General features: G+C 47.0%; 1 protein-coding gene across 1 annotated transcript in view; it reads right to left on the bottom strand.

Annotated features, from left to right (window-relative positions):
- LOC147015518 (ornithine decarboxylase antizyme 2-like) overlaps positions 1-14,404 on the bottom strand; it is a gene marked incomplete at its 5' end in the record, with an annotated part of 17,184 nt that extends 2,780 nt beyond the window's left edge. The window contains 5 exons of the mRNA XM_085850302.1: positions 1-3,386; positions 4,534-4,619; positions 4,769-4,938; positions 7,658-7,797; positions 14,263-14,404. The exon at positions 1-3,386 is cut by the window's left edge and continues 2,780 nt beyond it. Coding sequence (XP_085706428.1) covers positions 3,247-3,386; positions 4,534-4,619; positions 4,769-4,938; positions 7,658-7,797; positions 14,263-14,404 — 678 coding nt within the window. The remainder of the gene's footprint in view (positions 3,387-4,533; positions 4,620-4,768; positions 4,939-7,657; positions 7,798-14,262) is intronic.
- Between the last annotated feature and the right edge of the window lie 5,131 nt (positions 14,405-19,535).

Below are 19,535 nucleotides of genomic sequence, written 5' to 3'. Positions count from 1 at the left end.
CACAGAACATACCAAGAGCAAAAAGAAATCTGAAATCACCTGTTATCTGAGTTCAAGCATGTGGCCATTGGTATTGCAGCACTCTGAGGTTCAGAGACCGGATTGCAGCGAGATCATGGCGGGTGGTTACACCTCCAATTGGTTTGGTCACTCTGCTCTGCTCTGGTCTGGTCACCATGCCCAAAGAGTTGCTGTAGCTGTGTCCAATAAGTTGACCAATGATAATTGAGGAAACACCGGTCAATGAGCGTATTATGAGACGAAGGATTCGGTACTCCTTGGATGTCATTTCCCTGGTCTCTGTATGTGCTCCGACTGAGGCGAGTGATCTCACCATGAAGGATGCATTCTATGACGCGCTCAAGTCTGGTTGATCAGTGCCCCAGGCGAGATACTCTTCTAGTCTTGGGGGATTTCAATGCAAGCTCCTTGTGAGCTTGTGTAAAACACCTGCATTGATTGGAACTGATAGGAATGGTTATGAGACATGTGTTGGTCCCCATGGGTCTGGAACTGTGAACCAGAATAGCACAAAGTTATTTGACTATGCAAGAAGTCATGGACTTAAGGTGGTTGGTTCATGGTTTCAGCACCCACAGGCTCATCGCTGGGCGTGGTATTCCAGCGCTGATGGTGTGGCAAAGAAGATTTACCATGTGCTCGTTTGATGGTCACTGGAGGATGATCCAGAAATGCAGGGTCTACCGGAGTGCTCAGTAACTCAATACTGACCACAGGCCTGTTGTAGCAACTCTGAAGTTGCAGCTTGAATCCATGAGAATGGTACCATCCCAGCCTAGGCTGGATGTAAGCAAGCTCAAGGATGAGAGGGTGGCTGAGGAGTTTACGAACAGGCTGAGTGGAGATTTGGGGGGTATGGGTGCTTTGGGGGATCCTGAAGAGTTGTGGAGTGCCTTCAAGACCACAGTCCTTGATGTTGCTGGTGGATGTCTGTCTGGATACCATTGACCAGTTGCAGGGCCAGGTTGAATGGCAGAGCTGAGCTGTTCAGGGAGCTGAGGCGTAAAACTGTACGTGCACTAAGGGTGGACAAGGAGGTCTATGTGCGAGGAATCTGTGTGGGGGTAGAGCATCACCTGTGGACTGCTTACAGGGGAATTCTCACATTGCGTTCATCCAAGCCCATCCCTTGGAGCAGAGTGGTAGGCTCTTGACAGAGGAGTCTGACGTGAAGGCCACTGGGCCGGTTACTTTGAGCGGTTGTACCAGGCTGATCCACCAGCTGTCGAGTTGGACGTCAGGGGTGTTACAATCCCTGTTGCTGACCCTCCAATCAACTGTGGTCCACCTTCGCTTGTGAAACACAGGCTGCAATGAACCGGTTGAAACGGGGTAAAGCTCCAGGGATCTGTGACATCCATGCTGAACTTCAAGGCTGGTGGAAATGCTGCACTCATGTTGTTGCATGCAGTTTTGTGCTCTGCCTGGAACACAGGCATCATCCCAACTGATTGGAAGAGGGGCCTTGTTGTCCCTCTCTGGAAAGGGAAGGGTGATCGCCAAGACTGCAACAACTACCGAGGGGTGACGCTGCTCTCAGTGCCGGGCAAGGTCTTTGCTCGGATAATTCTTGATAGGGTTCGCCACCATCTGCTTGAGCACCAGCTTCCAGAGCAATCAGGCTTTACACCAAAGAGGTCAACGATTGACCGTATCCTTGCTCTTCGTGTCCTCACGGAACACAGACGAGAGTTTCAGCAGGGGCTGCTTGCAGCCTATCTTGATCTCTGTAAAACATTCGATTCGGTGAATCATGATGCCCTCTGGAGGATTCTTGGTCTTCATGGGGTACCACCAAAACTGATCGATCTGATGTCTGAACTCTACTCTGGTACTGAGAGTGCTGCGAAATGTGGTGGTACAATCTCTGACTTATTTTCAGTTGTTACTGGAGTTCGTCAGGGGTGTGTACTTGCCCCCACACTTTTTAGCACTTGTATGGACTGGATTCTAGGGAGGATGTCGGAGAGATCAAGCTGCGGTGTATCGTTTGGGAATGTCAAGATCTCGGATCTTGATTTCGCAGATGATGCAGTCATCTTTGCGGAGACTTTAGATATCCTTTTGGGGGCCCTCGAGGTGCTGAATGAGGAGTCGGAGCTGCTGGGATTACAGGTTTCTTTGGTCAAAACTAAGATCCAGGCTTTCAATGACATCTTGGATGCTGCTGTCCTGTCTCTGTTTGTGATGAGGATGTTGAGGTCGTGGAGAGATTCACTTCTCTTGGCAGTGATATTCATGTCTCTGCTGGCTGAGAGTCAGAGGTCAATAGACGTCTGGGTCGGGCCTGGGGAGTCATTGATTCACTGGATCATGGGGTGTGGCGCTGCCGGTACCTGTGCGGGAGGACGAAAGTCGAGTCTTCAGGTCCTTGGTGCTTCCAGTCTTGCTCTATGGATGCGACACTTGGACTCTGACCAAGGATCTGAGACTGAGACTTAATTCCTTTGGTACCAGGTCTCTCCGGAGAATCCTTGGCTATCGCTCGTCGGATTTTGTGTCCAACGAGCGGTTGCTGAGAGAGACTCGGATGAAATTTGTTACCTGCCTAGTCCATGATCGTCAGTTGCGGCTGTATGGACATGTGACTCGTTTTCCTGACGCTGATCCTGCTCACCAGATTCTCTCAGCGAGGGAGTCTCGTGAGTGGAGGAGGCCAATGGGCCGTCCATGTGCCTCGTGGTTGCAGCAGGTTGACCGGCATTTCAAGGAGATGGGGATGGGCCTGGCATCTGCCTGGGGGATGGCCAGACAGAGGCCCCTGGAGTACCGGTGGGAAAGTGGACGCAGCAACGCGCTGTTCTGACACATGCTCCCATTCCTGACCCCGACCTGAAAATGTGCCCCACAACATTAAAGAACCACCCAAACCCTTCACAGTTGGAACCAAGCACCCAGAGTTGTGGAGTTATTTCGATTGGCGCCACACATGCATTCATCTGTTTGTCAAGAACATGGTGAAGGACGATTTATCTGGCAACGAAGAAAAAAAAATATTCTAATTTCTCCCACTACTCTGCAGTTCATTACCTCTGCTTTTTACAACACTGAACTCGCAAATGTGCATTGCCAGGTGTGATGACCAGTTTGTGCACTGAAACCCGACTATGGTATTACACTCTGGGGAGTTCTTGGTGGACCGTTTTTGATGAAACTGGCTGCTCGTGCCCCAGGTTGAAATTTAGTCAATTGATCTGCAGTTGCTCACCTGCTTTACCTTGCACTTCAAATTGATGCATGGATATCACGATCCTGGAGTGTGTTCCCCCCTACTGATGACGTCTTTCCCTCGGAGTTCCATGCCGACATCGCCTTCGACACTCGTTTGTGAAACATCAGCAAATTGAGCTGTCTGTCACAAACTCCTGCCAAACGCACCCCACCAATCAGCCCTCTTTCAAAGCTACTGAGGTCTCCTCTTGCAGCCATGCTCGCCATAATTATAAGTAACCCTGTTGTTGTTCTCTGCACAAGCAGTGGTCACCTTAGATAGTATTCTGTCCCATATTCTACCTCGAGGGGCTGGTGTACCTCAATGCAGCATTTTGGGACCAATCCTTTCCTTTTTTTGTCCACATCTTTCAACTGTCTCCTGAGAAAAATAATTCCAGAGATTTCTCTGCACTGTGCAGTACAGTTCCTCACCACTGACAGGCTGTGGCAAGCTTACCTGTCAATGTCAAACAAATTAGCAACTGACCAGACTTGAAATCTTTCAATACAGGAAAGTGTTCACATTTTCATTTTGTTACTCCATAAGGATTGGCTGGCAAATCCCCCAACCCTTTATGTGCAAGTCTCAGCATGGGGTTTAGGACCACAACCTGTACTGGAAAGATCATATTTCTAACCTGGCCACTACAATGGTATCCTCTGCAAAGCAATATCATTTATCTTTTTTCAACTCATGATACAGAAGGCCTTCTTTTAAAGTGCCACAAAATATGGTTGTCCTCCTTTAAATCTTACCCCACACCCCCAGGAGGTAGGGGAATCAAAGGCCTCCGAAGCACTCATTTCCTGGCAGAAAGCAGAGTTAGAGGTTCTTCTGCTTCTCTCCCCGAGCAGGTTGGGGGCTTTGGCCTCTGCAGCCTTACTCCACTTATTTGTGTTGTTCATGTCTCTTAGGCTTGTTCTTATAGAAACCCATACACCTTATTTTATCCTCCCAGTCGGTCACATAAATCTCTCGTCCTTAAACAAAAGAGCACCACCACCACTTTATGGTCTCTCCCATACCCATCGCTGAGCTTTTACACTGCTGACCCACCTGCACAAATAAGACCTTTTGGCCACTTTTTTTAATCTTTCAATAAGGTCTGAGCCAAATCAACTTGGATGATGTGGTAAATGGTCCATGGATCAACTTAAGAGGACAAAAAAGGGAAAGTATCTTGCAACTGACAGCTTGTAAATTATGAGGTACAACTTAGGGGGATGGAGGAAGTATTTCAGTTTAAACTACAAGAGTTTGTGGAAAAAGTTTTCTTTTTGCTTTGTGGTTCAACAAACCTGTGTCAGGTCGTTCCTTGTAAAAACACACAAACACGTATTCCATTTGCAGCTTCAGCTCTGCAAACTCCAGCAGCTGTGCAAGGCTTCATTGGGAACAAAAAAAAAATCATAAAAATTACCATTGCAAGTGTTGTTCAACATCCGTGAAAAATAGGTATTTGTACACATGGATTAGTATGCAGTGTTCACAGGTGCTGGATTAATAAAAAGCTCTGGGATTTCAAAGTTTCACCTGATTCGAGCACCTTCAGGCAGATATTCTGGGACTTCAACAAACAAACTGTTGTTGATGCGGATGGCTTGCCATTCAAAAGATGACGTGGAACCAAGCAAAGAGTGGAAGGAGAGCAGTGATGGTCGTCCAGGCAACGCCTCACTCTCACTTACACAGAGCAGTTCATCCTAGAGGGAGAGGAAAGGGGAAGGGGTGGGGAGGGGGGGGGGAAGAGAGAGGGGTCAATGTTCATATTGATTAATGATGCATTAAAACTTGCCAAGACCTGGGGCATTCGATGCAAGGAGCCATACATTTCGTCGTCTTCCCTATTCCTTTCTCTCCTCAACCATTTTCCCTCTTCTTTTCCTCTTCAGTATTGAAAACAAAAACAAACAGATTAACCACCATGCATACATATACTATAAATGGATGAGGTGTGTGTGTGTGTGTGTGTGTTTCTGCCGATTTCTGATGTGGAGTGTGACACCAAGATGATCGTCATGATCTGAGTTGATTAGGCTAATAAACTACAAAGAACCCGGAAGAATTCCCATGTTTTAAACACATGCTATGTTAAAGTGTATCGAGCAGCTTAATAGGTCCTTCCATGGCACAGCATGGCATTCAACTGACAAAATAAACTAGAAGGGCACTTGGGAGAGCACATACCTCTGCCACACAATTCCTGATCTCGCAGAACATATCGGTGCCAATAATTTTTGAAATATGCTTGATAATCGGTTTAGCCCCATCTCTCAATGGAGAAGAATCACTTAAAATTATCAGATCCGGATCCGGATTTTCACCTAAATTGAATCAATTCTTCCTCGTCACACACCCCAACATGTCCACCAAATTTTGTCCGAATCCGTCCACAACGTTTTGAGGTATCCTGCTATATATCATTTTTCGCCCTATCTCTCAACGGTGAAAAAATCACTTTAAAAATTCTAGTAGTCCGATACAGATCTTCACCAAAACCTAATCAGTTGGTCTTTGTCACACCCCCAACCTGTCCACAAAATTTCATCTGGATCTGTACACAGAGACAGACAGAGAAATGGGTGAAAACCACCTCCATCACCTTCGGTGGCAGAGGTAATAAACAAGATTTGTATTTGATTTTGATGAGCCATACTCTTTACAGTGTTAGTGCTGCTGAAGCAGATTATTGGCAAGGAAACCCTGGCAAGGGTGGTTTGCCATTGCCTTCCCAGCAATGTTTGTTCGTGCTCTAACCCTTCAAATGCTGAAGATCAAACAAGGAAATATCACATAACTTCTTTTTTAAGTCTTTGGCATGACTCGGCTGGGGTTTGACCCGCCGACCTTCCAGACTCAGAGCAGATCCTCGAACCATTACAACACCAAGTCTGCTGAATAGGAAATAAGATAGGAAGTTGTCCTTCATTGGAGCGTATGAAACGTAATAGCATGCACTGGTTTTATTTTGGACAATTTCTGAAGAAATTGATGCGTTTCATCAAATCTCTCTGCAGTACTGTTACCTTCGCCACCGAAAGTGCACAGAGGTTATGTTTTCACCCATCTGTTTGCGAGCAGGATATCTCAAAACGTTAGATGGATTCGGTCGAAACTTTGTGAACAGGTTGAGTGACAAGGAAGAAATGATTTGATTTTAGTAAAGATCTGGATCCAGATGTGAGATTTTAAAAAGTGATTCTTCACCATTCAGATCAGGCCAAAAACGACATATAGCACCATATCTTAAAGTTGTGGAGGGATTATGACAAAACGAGATGGACAAGTTGGGTCGATGACGATAACAAGCCGATTAGATTTTGGTTTAGGTCCAGATGCTGATCCAGCCTATTGGTAGAAAGCAAAACGTATAATGTTCAAGCTTGGCGGAGGTATGCACTGTACCGAGTGTCGTTCTCGTTTTGCATAAGGAATACCTTTCCCAGGACTAGTAGAATAGACTGGAGGTGTGTACACTCACCTTTGACCCGTCTAGCCTGTGATCGAATCTCAGCCCAGTTATAAACTGTCACCCAGGTGCTTCACATGCAGCCGATGCATTAAAGTGTGCTCCATCCATCGGATGGACGTTAAGCCGGACGAGTCATCTGTCAGCACTGGCCGCTGTCGAAGATCCCACGGCGATTTTTGCGTAGAGTACACGAGTTGCTGCCATCACCCTGAGCAACTGCTATCTACAATGCAAATCACAGGTGCTGCCACCACCCAACGAGAGGCTCGATGATTTCCGACAAAAAAACTGCTGGAAGGCATCTGTATCTACTCGTAGATCGATCACACGACTTGGTTTCTCCCTCTTTTTGAGATCAAGGGCTTGAAATTTGCGAAACAATCAAATAAATGTCGAAATAAAAGGCGAAGCAGGGAATTTGACCAAACACCAGGACAGTTCTGATTGATGGAGGACCGCAACCATAATTGGAAGTCACTGCTTCACACGTACGTATCAGTTTAATAACCTTCAATACGATAAACAGTATTTTCCAAAATACAGGACACTGACCACATACTGAGTAAACGACAACAAGGTAGCAGAGTGAAATTGTGGAAGAAACCACAGTAACGATACTCTATAGAGATGGAGGCACTTTGATCCAAGATGATTGTCAATGACGAAGGCTCTGGTGGTACCGATGACGTTTTTGCTCGACAGAGTTCTCACATCTCATTTTTGAGCTCGAGTCATAGTATTTAATGTTCCTTTTCATGCAAGATCTAGGCTTACGGAAGAACAAGGTGAGCAAAATTGTGACGTCGACACGGTGGGATGCAACGAGCAAAGAATGGGCGAATGGGAAGAGGAAGGAGATTTATAGAATCCGAGAAAAGTCTCGTGGGACTTTTGTTATTATCTGCGTTACAGATCCCTGCAGTGTGCATGGTGTCGCCATGGTTTCCTACCACATGCAGATAGCGAGTCCCCGATCGATCCCCTTCCCCTGGCCCTCCCCCACCCGGGATCTTCAGTGGTGGGTGAGGGACATCAGGAACACCACTGATGGACGCGGCCCAGGGTCGAACAGCACAGGATTGCAAGGTTCCTGAAAGGACAAAGACAACACGGCAATCACACTCCAACCCAAGATCACCGGTGCTGGGATCATTCAATTGATGCAATGTTGACTATCAAACGGTAGTGTGTGCATCGTTATTGAAAAATTCGATATTGCACTGCACGAACATGGATTCGTACGATTAGGGAATATTGATAAAATCAGAGCAAAAGGTGTTGAAGATGTAGATATCAAGATGTCAACATGGTGAGCAAGAAGTCTTTCCAATGAAGGCTGGATGTGTTTCTGCAGTTGTCATTAGGATCCCTGAATGTACTGTATACCATAGTTGGGGATTTGCAGGAACCATTGTGCACATACATGCAAGGTGTGCAATCACTTTATAGAGAGAAACAAACAGGATGTGCAAAATCATGTTTGGGTCAGCTTGGTGTACCTGCCGAACAGGCTGGACGACGCGATGGTGAGGTTACCACTGAGCTTTTATAAAGTGCACGGATCGATACACCCTCAGTTCTGGTTAACAAACTCGTACCTGTTACGATGGTGTAATTATGTACATCATGTCGAGGGAGTAACAGTGCGTCAGATACAGGAAAGTCGGGCATTGTAGGGAGGGAAGGGATAGGGTCGGGGAATACACCACATATAAATACAAGATGGAGATGGGGGTAAGGGGGTTACATCACAATAGAAGATTGGGAAGGGGGGGGTGTTACACCACAAATGGAAGATGTGGAGGGGGGGTTACATCACAAAGAAATACAAGATGGGAAGAGAGGGTGAGGGGGTTACACCACCAAGAAATACAAGATGGAGATGGGGAGAGGGGGTTACACAACAAAGAAATACAAGATGGAGAGAGGGGGTTACACCACAAATAAATACAAGATGGAGATGGGGGAGAGGGGGTTACATCACATCGAAATACAAGATGGAGATGGGGGTGAGGGGGTTACACCACAAAGAAATACAAGATGGGGACAGGGGGTACACCACATATAAATACAAGATGGAGATGGGGGTAAGGGGGTTAGACCACAAAGAAATACAAGATGGAGATGGGGGAGAGGGGGTTACATCACAATAGAAGATTGGGAAGGGGGGGGTGTTACACCACAAATGGAAGATGTGGAGGAGGGGTTACATCACAAAGAAATACAAGATGGGAAGAGAGGGTGAGGGGGTTACACCACCAAGAAATACAAGATGGAGATGGAGAGAGGGGGTTACACCACCAAGAAATACAAGATGGAGATGGAGAGAGGAGGTTACACCACAAAGAAATACAAGATTGAGATGGGGGTGAGGGGGTTACACCACAAAGAAATACAAGATGGGGAGATGGGGTTACACCACAAAGAAATACAAGATGGGGAGATGGGGTTACACCACAAAGAAATACAAGATGGGGAGATGGGGTTACACCACAAAGAAATGCAAGATGGAGATGGGGTTACACCACAAAGAAATACAAGATGGGGAGATGGGGTTACACCACAAAGAAATACAAGATGGAGATGGGGTTACACCACAAAGAAATGCAAGATGGAGATGGGGAGAGGGGGTTACACCACAAGGAAATACAAGATGGGGAGAGGGGGGTTACACCACAAAGAAATACAAGATGGAGATGGGGGTGAGGGGTTACACCACAAAGAAATACAAGATGGGGAGAGGGGTTACATCACAAAGAAATACAAGATGGAGATGGGGGTGAGGGGGTTACACCACAAGGAAATACAAGATGGGGAGAGGGGTTACACCACAAAGAAATACAAGATGGAGATGGGGGTGAGGGGTTACACCACAAAGAAATGCAAGATGGAGATGGGGAGAGGGGGTTACACCACAAGGAAATACAAGATGGGGAGAGGGGGGTTACACCACAAAGAAATACAAGATGGAGATGGGGGTGAGGGGGTTACACCACAAAGAAATACAAGATGGGGAGAGGGGGTTACATCACAAAGAAATACAAGATGGAGATGGGGGTGAGGGGTTACACCACAAGGAAATACAAGATGCGGAGAGGGGGTTACACCACAAAGAAATACAAGATGGAGATGGGGAGAGGGGTTACACCACAAATAAATACAAGATGGAGATGGGGAGAGGGGGTTACATCACAAAGAAATACAAGATGGAGATGGGGGTGAGGGGGTTACATCACAAATAGAAGATGAGGAGGGGGTGTTACACCACAAATAGAAGATGTGGAGTGGGGGGGTTACATCACAAAGAAATACAAAATGGAGATGGGGGTGAGGGGGTTACATCACAAAGAGAAGATGGGGAGGGGGGTTACACCACAAAGAAATACAAGATGGAGATGGGGGTGAGGGGGTTACACCACAAAGAAATACAAGATGGGCAGAGGGGGTTACACCACAAATAAATACAAGATGGAGATGGGGAAAGGGGGCTACACCACAACGAAATACAAGATGGAGATGGGGAGAGGGGGTTACACCACAAAGAAATACAAGATGGAGATGGGGGTGAGGGGGTTACACCACAAAGAAATACAAGATGGAGATGGGGGTGAGGGGGTTACACCACAAATAAATACAAGATGGAGATGGGGGAGAGGGGGTTACACCACAAATAGAAGATGGGGAGGGGGAGAGTTACATCACAAATAGAAGATGGGGAGGGGGGAGGGTTACATCACAAATACAAGATGGGGAGGGCGGAGAGGGGGTTACATCACAAATAGAAGATGGGGAGGGGAGGGGGTTACACCACAAAGAAATACAAGATGGGGGTGAGGGGTTACACCACAAAGAAATACAAGATGAAGATTGGGAGGGAGGGGGTGTTACACCACAAATAGAAGATGTGGAGGGGGGTTACATCACAAAGAAATACAAGATGGGGGTGAGGGGGTTACACCACAAAGAAATACAAGATGGGGGTGAGGGGGTTACACCACAAAGAAATACAAGATGGAGATGGGGGAGAGAGGGTTACACCACAAATAGAAGATGTGGAGGGGGGGGTTACATCACAAAGAAATAAAAGATGCAGATGGGGAGATGGGGTTACACCACAAAGAAATACAAGATGAGGTGAGGGGTTACACCACAAAGAAATACAAGATGGGGGTGAGGGGTTACACCACAAAGAAATACAAGATGGAGATGGGGGAGAGAGGGTTACACCACAAATAGAAGATGAGGGGGGTTACATCACAAAGAAATACAAGATGGGGGTGAGGGGGTTACACCACAAAGAAATACAAGATGGAGATGGGGGAGAGAGGGTTACACCACAAATAGAAGATGTGGAGGGGGGGGTTACATCACAAAGAAATACAAGATGCAGATGGGGAGATGGGGTTACACCACAAAGAAATACAAGATGGAGATGGGGAGAGGGGGTTACACCACAAAGAAATACAAGATGAGGTGAGGGGTTACACCACAAAGAAATACAAGATGAGGTGAGGGGTTACACCACAAAGAAATACAAGATGGAGATGGGGAGAGGGGGTTACACCACAAAGAAATACAAGATGGGGGTGAGGGGGTTACACCACAAAGAAATACAAGATGGAGATGGGGGAGAGAGGGTTACACCACAAATAGAAGATGTGGAGGGGGGGGTTACATCACAAAGAAATAAAAGATGCAGATGGGGAGATGGGGTTACACCACAAAGAAATACAAGATGAGGTGAGGGGTTACACCACAAAGAAATACAAGATGGGGGTGAGGGGGTTACACCACAAAGAAATACAAGATGGAGATGGGGGAGAGAGGGTTACACCACAAATAGAAGATGAGGGGGGGGTTACATCACAAAGAAATACAAGATGGGGGTGAGGGGGTTACACCACAAAGAAATACAAGATGGAGATGGGGGAGAGAGGGTTACACCACAAATAGAAGATGTGGAGGGGGGGGGGGGGTACATCACAAAGAAATACAAGATGCAGATGGGGAGATGGGGTTACACCACAAAGAAATACAAGATGGAGATGGGGAGAGGGGGTTACACCACAAAGAAATACAAGATGGAGATGGGGGAGAGAGGGTTACACCACAAATAGAAGATGTGGAGGGGGGGTTACATCACAAAGAAATACAAGATGGAGATAGGGAGAGGGTTACATCACAAAGAAATACAAGATGGAGATGGGGGTGAGGGGGTGACACCACAAATAGAAGATGTGGAGGGGGGGTTACATCACAAAGAAATACAAGATGGAGATAGGGAGAGGGTTACATCACAAAGAAATACAAGATGGAGATGGGGGAGAGAGGGTTACACCACAAATAGAAGATGTGGAGGGGGTTACACCACAAATAGAAGATGTGGAGGGGGTTACATCACAAAGAAATACAAGATGGAGATGGGGGAGAGAGGGTTACACCACAAATAGAAGATGTGGAGGGGGGGTTACATCACAAAGAAATACAAGATGGAGATAGGGAGAGGGTTACATCACAAAGAAATACAAGATGGAGATGGGGGAGAGAGGGTTACACCACAAATAGAAGATGTGGAGGGGGGGTTACACCACAAATAGAAGATGTGGAGGGGGGGTTACATCACAAAGAAATACAAGATGGAGATGGGGGAGAGAGGGTTACACCACAAATAGAAGATGTGGAGGGGGGGTTACATCACAAAGAAATACAAGATGGAGATGGGGGAGAGAGGGTTACACCACAAATAGAAGATGTGGAGGGGGGGTTACACCACAAATAGAAGATGTGGAGGGGGGTTACATCACAAAGAAATACAAGATGGAGATAGGGAGAGGGTTACATCACAAAGAAATACAAGATGGAGATGGGGGTGAGGGGTGACACCACAAATACAAGATGAGAGGGGGGGGTTATGTTGATAAAACACAGTATCACAAGATCGGGGGGGGTTATGTTGATAAAACAGCACGGTATACAAGATCGGGGGGGGGTTATGTTGATAAAACACCACAAATACAAGATGGGGAGGGGGGTTATGTTGGTAAAACAGCACGAGATCATGAGATTGTTGGGGGGGGGGCTATGTTGATAAAACAGCACGGGATCATGAGATCGGAGGGGTGGGGGGTTATGTTGATAAAACAGCACGGGATCATGAGATTGGAGGGGTGGGGGGTTATGTTGATAAAACAGCACGGTATCATGAGAACGTTGGGGGGGGCTATGTTGATAAAACAGTACGGTATGATGAGATCGGAGGAGTGGGTGGGGAGGTTATGTTGATAAAACAGCATGGGATCATGAGATCGGGGGGGGGGTTATGTTGATAAAACAGCACGGTATGAGAACGTTGGGGGGGGCTATGTTGATAAAACAGAACGGTATCATGAGATCGGAGAGGGGGGTTATGTTGATAAAACAGCACGGTATCATGAGATCGGCGGGGGAGGGATATGTTGATAAAAGAGCACGGTATGAGAACGTTGGGGGGGGGGGTTATGTTGATAAAACAGCACGGTATGAGAACGTTGGGGGGGGGTTATGTTGATAAAACAGTACGGTATCACGAGAACGTTGGGGGGGGGTTATGTTGATAAAACAGTACGGTATGAGAACGTTGGGGGGGTTATGTTGATAAAACAGCACGGTATCATGAGATCGGAGGGGGTGGGGGGTTATGTTGATAAAACAGCACGGTATCATGAGAACGTTGGGGGGGGGCTATGTTGATAAAACAGCACGGTATCATGAGATCGGAGGAGTGGGTGGGGAGGTTATGTTGATAAAACAGCACGGTATCATGAGATCGGGGGGGGGGTTATGTTGATAAAACAGCACGGTATGAGAACGTTGGGGGGGCTATGTTGATAAAACAGCACGGTATCATGAGATCGGAGAGGGGGTTATGTTGATAAAACAGCACGGTATCACGAGATCGGGGGGGGTTATGTTGATAAAACAGCACGGTATGAGAACGTTGGGGGGGTTATGTTGATAAAACAGTACGGTATCACGAGATCGTTGGGGGGGTTATGTTGATAAAACAGTACGGTATGAGAACGTTGGGGGGTTATGTTGATAAAACAGTACGGTATGAGAACGTTGGGGGGGGGTTATGTTGATAAAACAGTACGGTATGAGAACGTTGGGGGGGGGTTATGTTGATAAAACAGCACGGTATCACGAGATCGGGGGGGCTATGTTGATAAAACAGCACGGTATCACGAGATCGGGGGGGCTGGTTAAGGAACAGACAACATGTCGATCGAAGCTGTAAAACCACTCGAGACGCAGTGAAATGGAGGCGATGGGGAAACAGATATTCTCGGTGGACAATCCTTCCCACGGCCGAATGGATCCGTTTTAATACCCATCGGGTACCAAGACGGACTTTTACAACTCTCCCATTGTTAACGTATACACGAAAGGCGAATATAAAACAATGTTTCTTCGTCGTGTTCATAATACAAACAATGGCCGTGCCCACGGCAGCAGCGACATGGTCGTGTCACGACAAAGCCGACGTTAACCCGCCAAGTCGTATAACTCCTCGTACCCGTGTATATTTTCTTCCGGTTTATTCGCCATGACTCTCTCGTCTTGCAGAAAGCGGTGGAGTGCCGAGATAACGGTGCAGGACGAGCGTTTCCACGAAGACTCAACAGGTTCCGCAGTTGGAGTGGGCGGGAAGTGGTCAGTCACCGCACTTCCGGTTCAGCTCGAGCAGCCAACTTAATGGTGAGCTCAGTCCGTGTGACGTCATACCACATGACCACGCCCACTTCACACACCCCCACCAAATACTTCCCTCGTCTTGAGCTCTTTTGCCGACAACGACAAATAATAATTGTAAAGACGCATCATGAACATATTCCCTTTAAACGGTCGGATTGTATAACCTCTGAAGGTCCATTTTCAGGGCGTTGCCCCCACTCCCCTCATCAACATGTCCCATGATATCTTATCGTGTCCATGGCGACGCGCTGTGCAAGAGGGCGGGCGATCGTTCGGCTGTGTGTGCCTTTCATGAGCCGTGGCCTGTTTTGCATTGGATTCGGTGTACAGGCGAGCGGGACCCGATCCCGCTTTGGATTCGTTCCAAATCTACACGTCACAGAGTTTGCGACAGGAGCTTCTTCTTCTTCTTCTCAATTTAATTAAGGGCTGATGGCAAAACCTCTGTAGGTCCTCTTCTTCCTCAATCTTCCTCCTCTTCTTCATCTTCTTCCTCGTCCACTGGCTGAGCGCTCGCCGTGCCCCTGGATACCGTGTGTTGTTTCGCGTTTTTTGTTTCTCGTGAGGAAAGCTGACGGAGGGAACCTTTACCCGTTTGACTCACACCACACCGCAAGCCTGACACGACCAAATGTCACAGAAATGCCAATGATCTGAAAACGACATTAATACTTGGTCTCGCCATTTGCACGGATCACACTCAAGTGATACTGTTGCGGAGCCGGGCGTCGGTTGCGAGGACGACCGCCAGGTGGGGCAGTAGGGTCGACTCCACCGAACACCCGGAATCTAGATCATACCTTTCGGAAAACTCCAGAAGGTACGGGTCCCTTACAGGACCGTGAATCGTCAATAAATAAACCACGTGGGACAGGGTTATTTGCCAAACTTCAAAATACCTAGAGGCCCACGTGGCGAGCCACCGAGGATTCACACCCTTGACGGCACTAGTACGGGACGAGTCGTTTCCGTGCTGACCCGTGCGTAATCCGAGCGGATGGTTACCGAGGTCCCGTCGGTCCGAATGCACACAACTACGTCAACAACGGCCTTCTTAAATTCCCCAACACGCACCGTGTTAAACCAATGGAGAAAAGACAGAAACAAGCCGATACATTTAACAGGGGATTTATTTACAATAGGGAAAGGGGAAACACAGAGCAGAATTAACACCAAATATAGTCATGTAATGTACAAAGAGCAAGCACTTAACAATTTCTACTTACAGACAGGCCCACAAATACACACACACCCAAAAGAAACGGTGGCCACGGCCTTTATTGAGGCCTCCATCTCAGAGGGAAAGGCGAGCTGAAGACCAGAGCCTGCACTCGGACCTGTCCACCTCGAGTGGGTAAGTTGAGCTGGCGGGGTGGTGGGACTCGGAGTGCAGCAGCCCAGGCGTCCACACGACCTGGCTCCCGGCGAACGGAGGCCAGCAGGGCAAAGACTGGCAAGACGGAAACTGGCTTTCTGGCTTTCAAAAGAAGAACCACCACCCATGAAAAATGGAGCCTAACCTTTTATCCCCCCCCCTCCACCCCCCCTCCGTCAGCCGAACCTCGGTCTCGTGGCGTATGTCTTTCCTCATTGGCTGGTTTTGGCACGCAGAATCACTCTTCACCTTCCCCAATGGCCAAAACGAGCAGCAAGTCCGTCGATTGGCCCAGGGGCGTGGTGACGTCACGCGGAGACCGCCTTTCTCACCATGGCAGGGTCTGATTGGCTGAGCGGCGGCCACCTCATTCGCAGCACGCTGATTGGTTGAGGGCTGCCGCGAGGCTCCTCCTTGAACTCCACCCACCACGGGCGCCATGGCGTCGGCCAGTGAGGTGAAGGCGAGGGTGATGTTGGTGTTGTCAAAGAAGATTTATGGATGTAATTCAAATCCTAACTATCAAAATAACTTTGCAGCGCATGTATATCATTCCCATTAGACACAGGTAGGAGGCCCTAACTATAAACACACACTTATCGAAATAACTAAGCTTCAGGGACGGCTGTCTGTCTGTGTGCACAAGGCTTCCAGATTCGTAACAATACCACCGCCATATCTCCGTCGAGACTTAACGCCTGGTGCGCGATGCTTGCGGAGTCCTGGACGAAGACCATTCTGTGGTCGAAATGTTAGACTTGAGTCTTGCCTTGCTGGGAAACTGTGCTCGTCTACCAACATAAAACTTGTGTATTTGTGTATTTGTCTGTCCCCCATTCATTAGGACGATTTAAGAAGGGGTTTTCAAGGCCAATCTTTCATGAGTGTGTGTTCACGACGATCTATTTTTCAGGATTAAAAAAAAAAAGTCGACAAACATTTTTCATAAAAGAGTAATTGAGTCTCTTCCATTGGAAATGTAGACGGTGACTTGCAACTGGGCCTCAAGGGCGGTGTACAGATTCGTTTTAAAAATAACAATAAATACAAGGCACAGGAAGGTGATGTTCGCTGCACATGATGTGCAATGCATGCAGAGTAAAACGAGTGTTCATTTACATTCGTAAGATGTCTAATAAATAAACAAGATGGAAGCACATCTGACGCAAGGTCGAGGCTTCAGACTTCGGCACATTCATGAGGTTGTACCGTCGAAATAAAACGTCCCAGAAGATAAAGAAAATAGGGTCACATTTGTGCATGAAGTGTTTTAAAATGACATCATATCTTAGAGTCTCCTTGAATATTTCACATAAAATAATTCCAACCCGTCATATTTGACAGCCATTTATACCAGTTATTATAATAGTAATGCATTGTAGTCCAAGCTCCCCCCCCCAGGTGAGGAAGAGAGACCCAGTAGGCTGATTGTTGTTTCAGTACTTTTTAGGAACGTTTTTGTGATTTTCTTGGGATATTGGCTTTGAGTTACATCATTAAGCAACTTTTCAACTTTGTAGCCCACCTCGAAAGTACAAAACATTTATATCAATGAATCAAGTCAGTTAGTCATTCGAGTGAGCTTTATAAATATTTGATGACAAAACAAAAAATTAATTTATATTAGAAAAGAATTTCAATTTTTTTTTCAAATTCGGAGTACTTCTGAACAGTTTGGTGGCAGGTTAATGTCTATCGCTGGACATAAATCGAACTGCACAAATATATTTTTTTTTAATATAGGTGAAGGTATGATTAAACAGGCACTAACTCTGTCTATGACATCCAAGCCCAACTCCACACATGGCTTACTGATTTCCTCTCCTCCCGGAGTCAATGTGTGGCTCTCAACGGAATCCTTTCATCTCCTCTCCCTGTCAAGGCTGGAGTGCCCCAAGGCAGTGTCCTGGGCCCAGTCCGATTCCTGATCTTCATTAATGATCTCTCCGAATCTCTGGAAAATCCTCTTTATCTACTTCCTGATTACCCCACCCTCTGCCGTGGCATCCCTCATCATTCGGACAGGCTGCAGCCTTTTCCCTCTCTTCAGACTTTGAAAAAAAAAATCACAAGCTCAGCTTGTCAAACACTTGAATATATGTATCTTTCAATCCTGACAAATCCTACACTCTCACAGTCTCTCTCTGAAAGGACCATCTGGCAAACCCTCCCATCTACTTTCTCAACAATCCTCTTGAGGAAATTCAACCATTCAAACTTTTGGGTCTCACCATCAGCCATGATCTTTCTTGGGCAAACTTTCTAAGTCACCGGACTTGGCGTCATCTGTCGTAAAAAGTCCTTCTTTGGCACACCAAAACTCCTATCCACCTGCACGGCTTTCAAGATCATTGGAATCTCTCGTAATGAAGCTGAGTATTTGGGTCTATCACTTCCCATCGCAGACAGGTCAGTGATCTCGAGGGCTGGGTGATATCTTGATACACAGTATTATTGGCTCAATAAGACGTTTAAAAAAATATCCATTCTTCCATTGGAACCATACTCTGTGCAGTGTTGGTGCTGCCTCAGCAATCTCCTTGGCTATTTGGCACAATCCTGGTCAGGTCGCCACTCCAACACAGGATACCAGCATGCTGGCACTCATTTTGCCGACCTTGGAAGGATGACAGGCAGAGTCAACCTGTAATGTACTCGGTAGACAGGGCTGAAGGCTCTGAAGTGGGAAGAACAAGTTTTATTCGGACACGAGCACGAGCACAACACAGCACAGCACAGCATCAGAACATGGGCGGGTCACATGACTCTACTTAACCACACCGCAGTGCACCCATGCATGCATGCATTAGCATCAACAACTGGTACATCTCACAATCCCACTTGGTATTAATTCAACAGGAAGTGGGATTTGAACTGAAGGATCCTAGGATCCCAAGCCCACCACCCTCACCACTAAGCCAACAACAGGCATAATAAAATATCGTCAACGCGATATTACATTTTTCAAACTGTCGATATATCAGCATATTTGATAATGGAAAAAGTGGTGTGCGGTTTTGTAAATTGAAGATTTCGAGACGCATTTTCATTGATTTTCGGAAGAACATCGACATGAAGAACTGATTTTAACATTGCACGATAGTCCCAGGAAAAAAAACACAAGATACTGCACACACAACACCATTCTCTCTAGCCTTTCATGCGAATGGTGAGAAAACTTCGTCCCATCTCAGGTTTTATTTTTCAACTACAATGTCGAGGCTCGTATGAGAGCTAACACACAAAACGTACAAACAACAAAACAGCTGTTTTGAAGACCTGGGATTGAAGAGAGTGTGGGAGTTTGTTCCAAAGACAGGAAAAAGAGAAATGAAAGAGCGAAGGTGAGCAGTGATTCTTGATTTTGGTAGTTTCACCAGAAGGGGGTTGCTGGTGGACCTTGAGCGCCCTGTCAAAATATGGGGGTGGGGAGGGGGACATATCACAGACAAAGCAGGGGGTGGCAAGACTCGAGAGGAGACAGAAGACAGAAAGACCACCGACCTGCCTGCGGTGAGAGATTGAGAGGCCCAAAGCGTCAGCCTCATCGCGGGAGATACCAATGATCCTAAATGCCTTGGTTTCCACTGCGTGAAGCCGAGAAAGGCGAGAGGCAGGAGCACCAGTCCAGAGGGGAGAGCAGTACTCGGGCACAGGCACAGGATGTTCTCCTGCCTCATCATCAAAATCTTCCATTGAGGAGCCTGTGCCTGAGGAGG

Source organism: Eptatretus burgeri, chromosome 12 (assembly GCF_056783735.1).
Source record: "Eptatretus burgeri isolate ZD-2024b chromosome 12, Ebu_testis_v1, whole genome shotgun sequence".
In the NCBI taxonomy this organism is placed as follows: Eukaryota; Metazoa; Chordata; class Myxini; order Myxiniformes; family Myxinidae; genus Eptatretus; species Eptatretus burgeri.
Note: the sequence above shows the minus strand (reverse complement) of the source record. Positions and strands in the feature narration are given on the sequence as shown.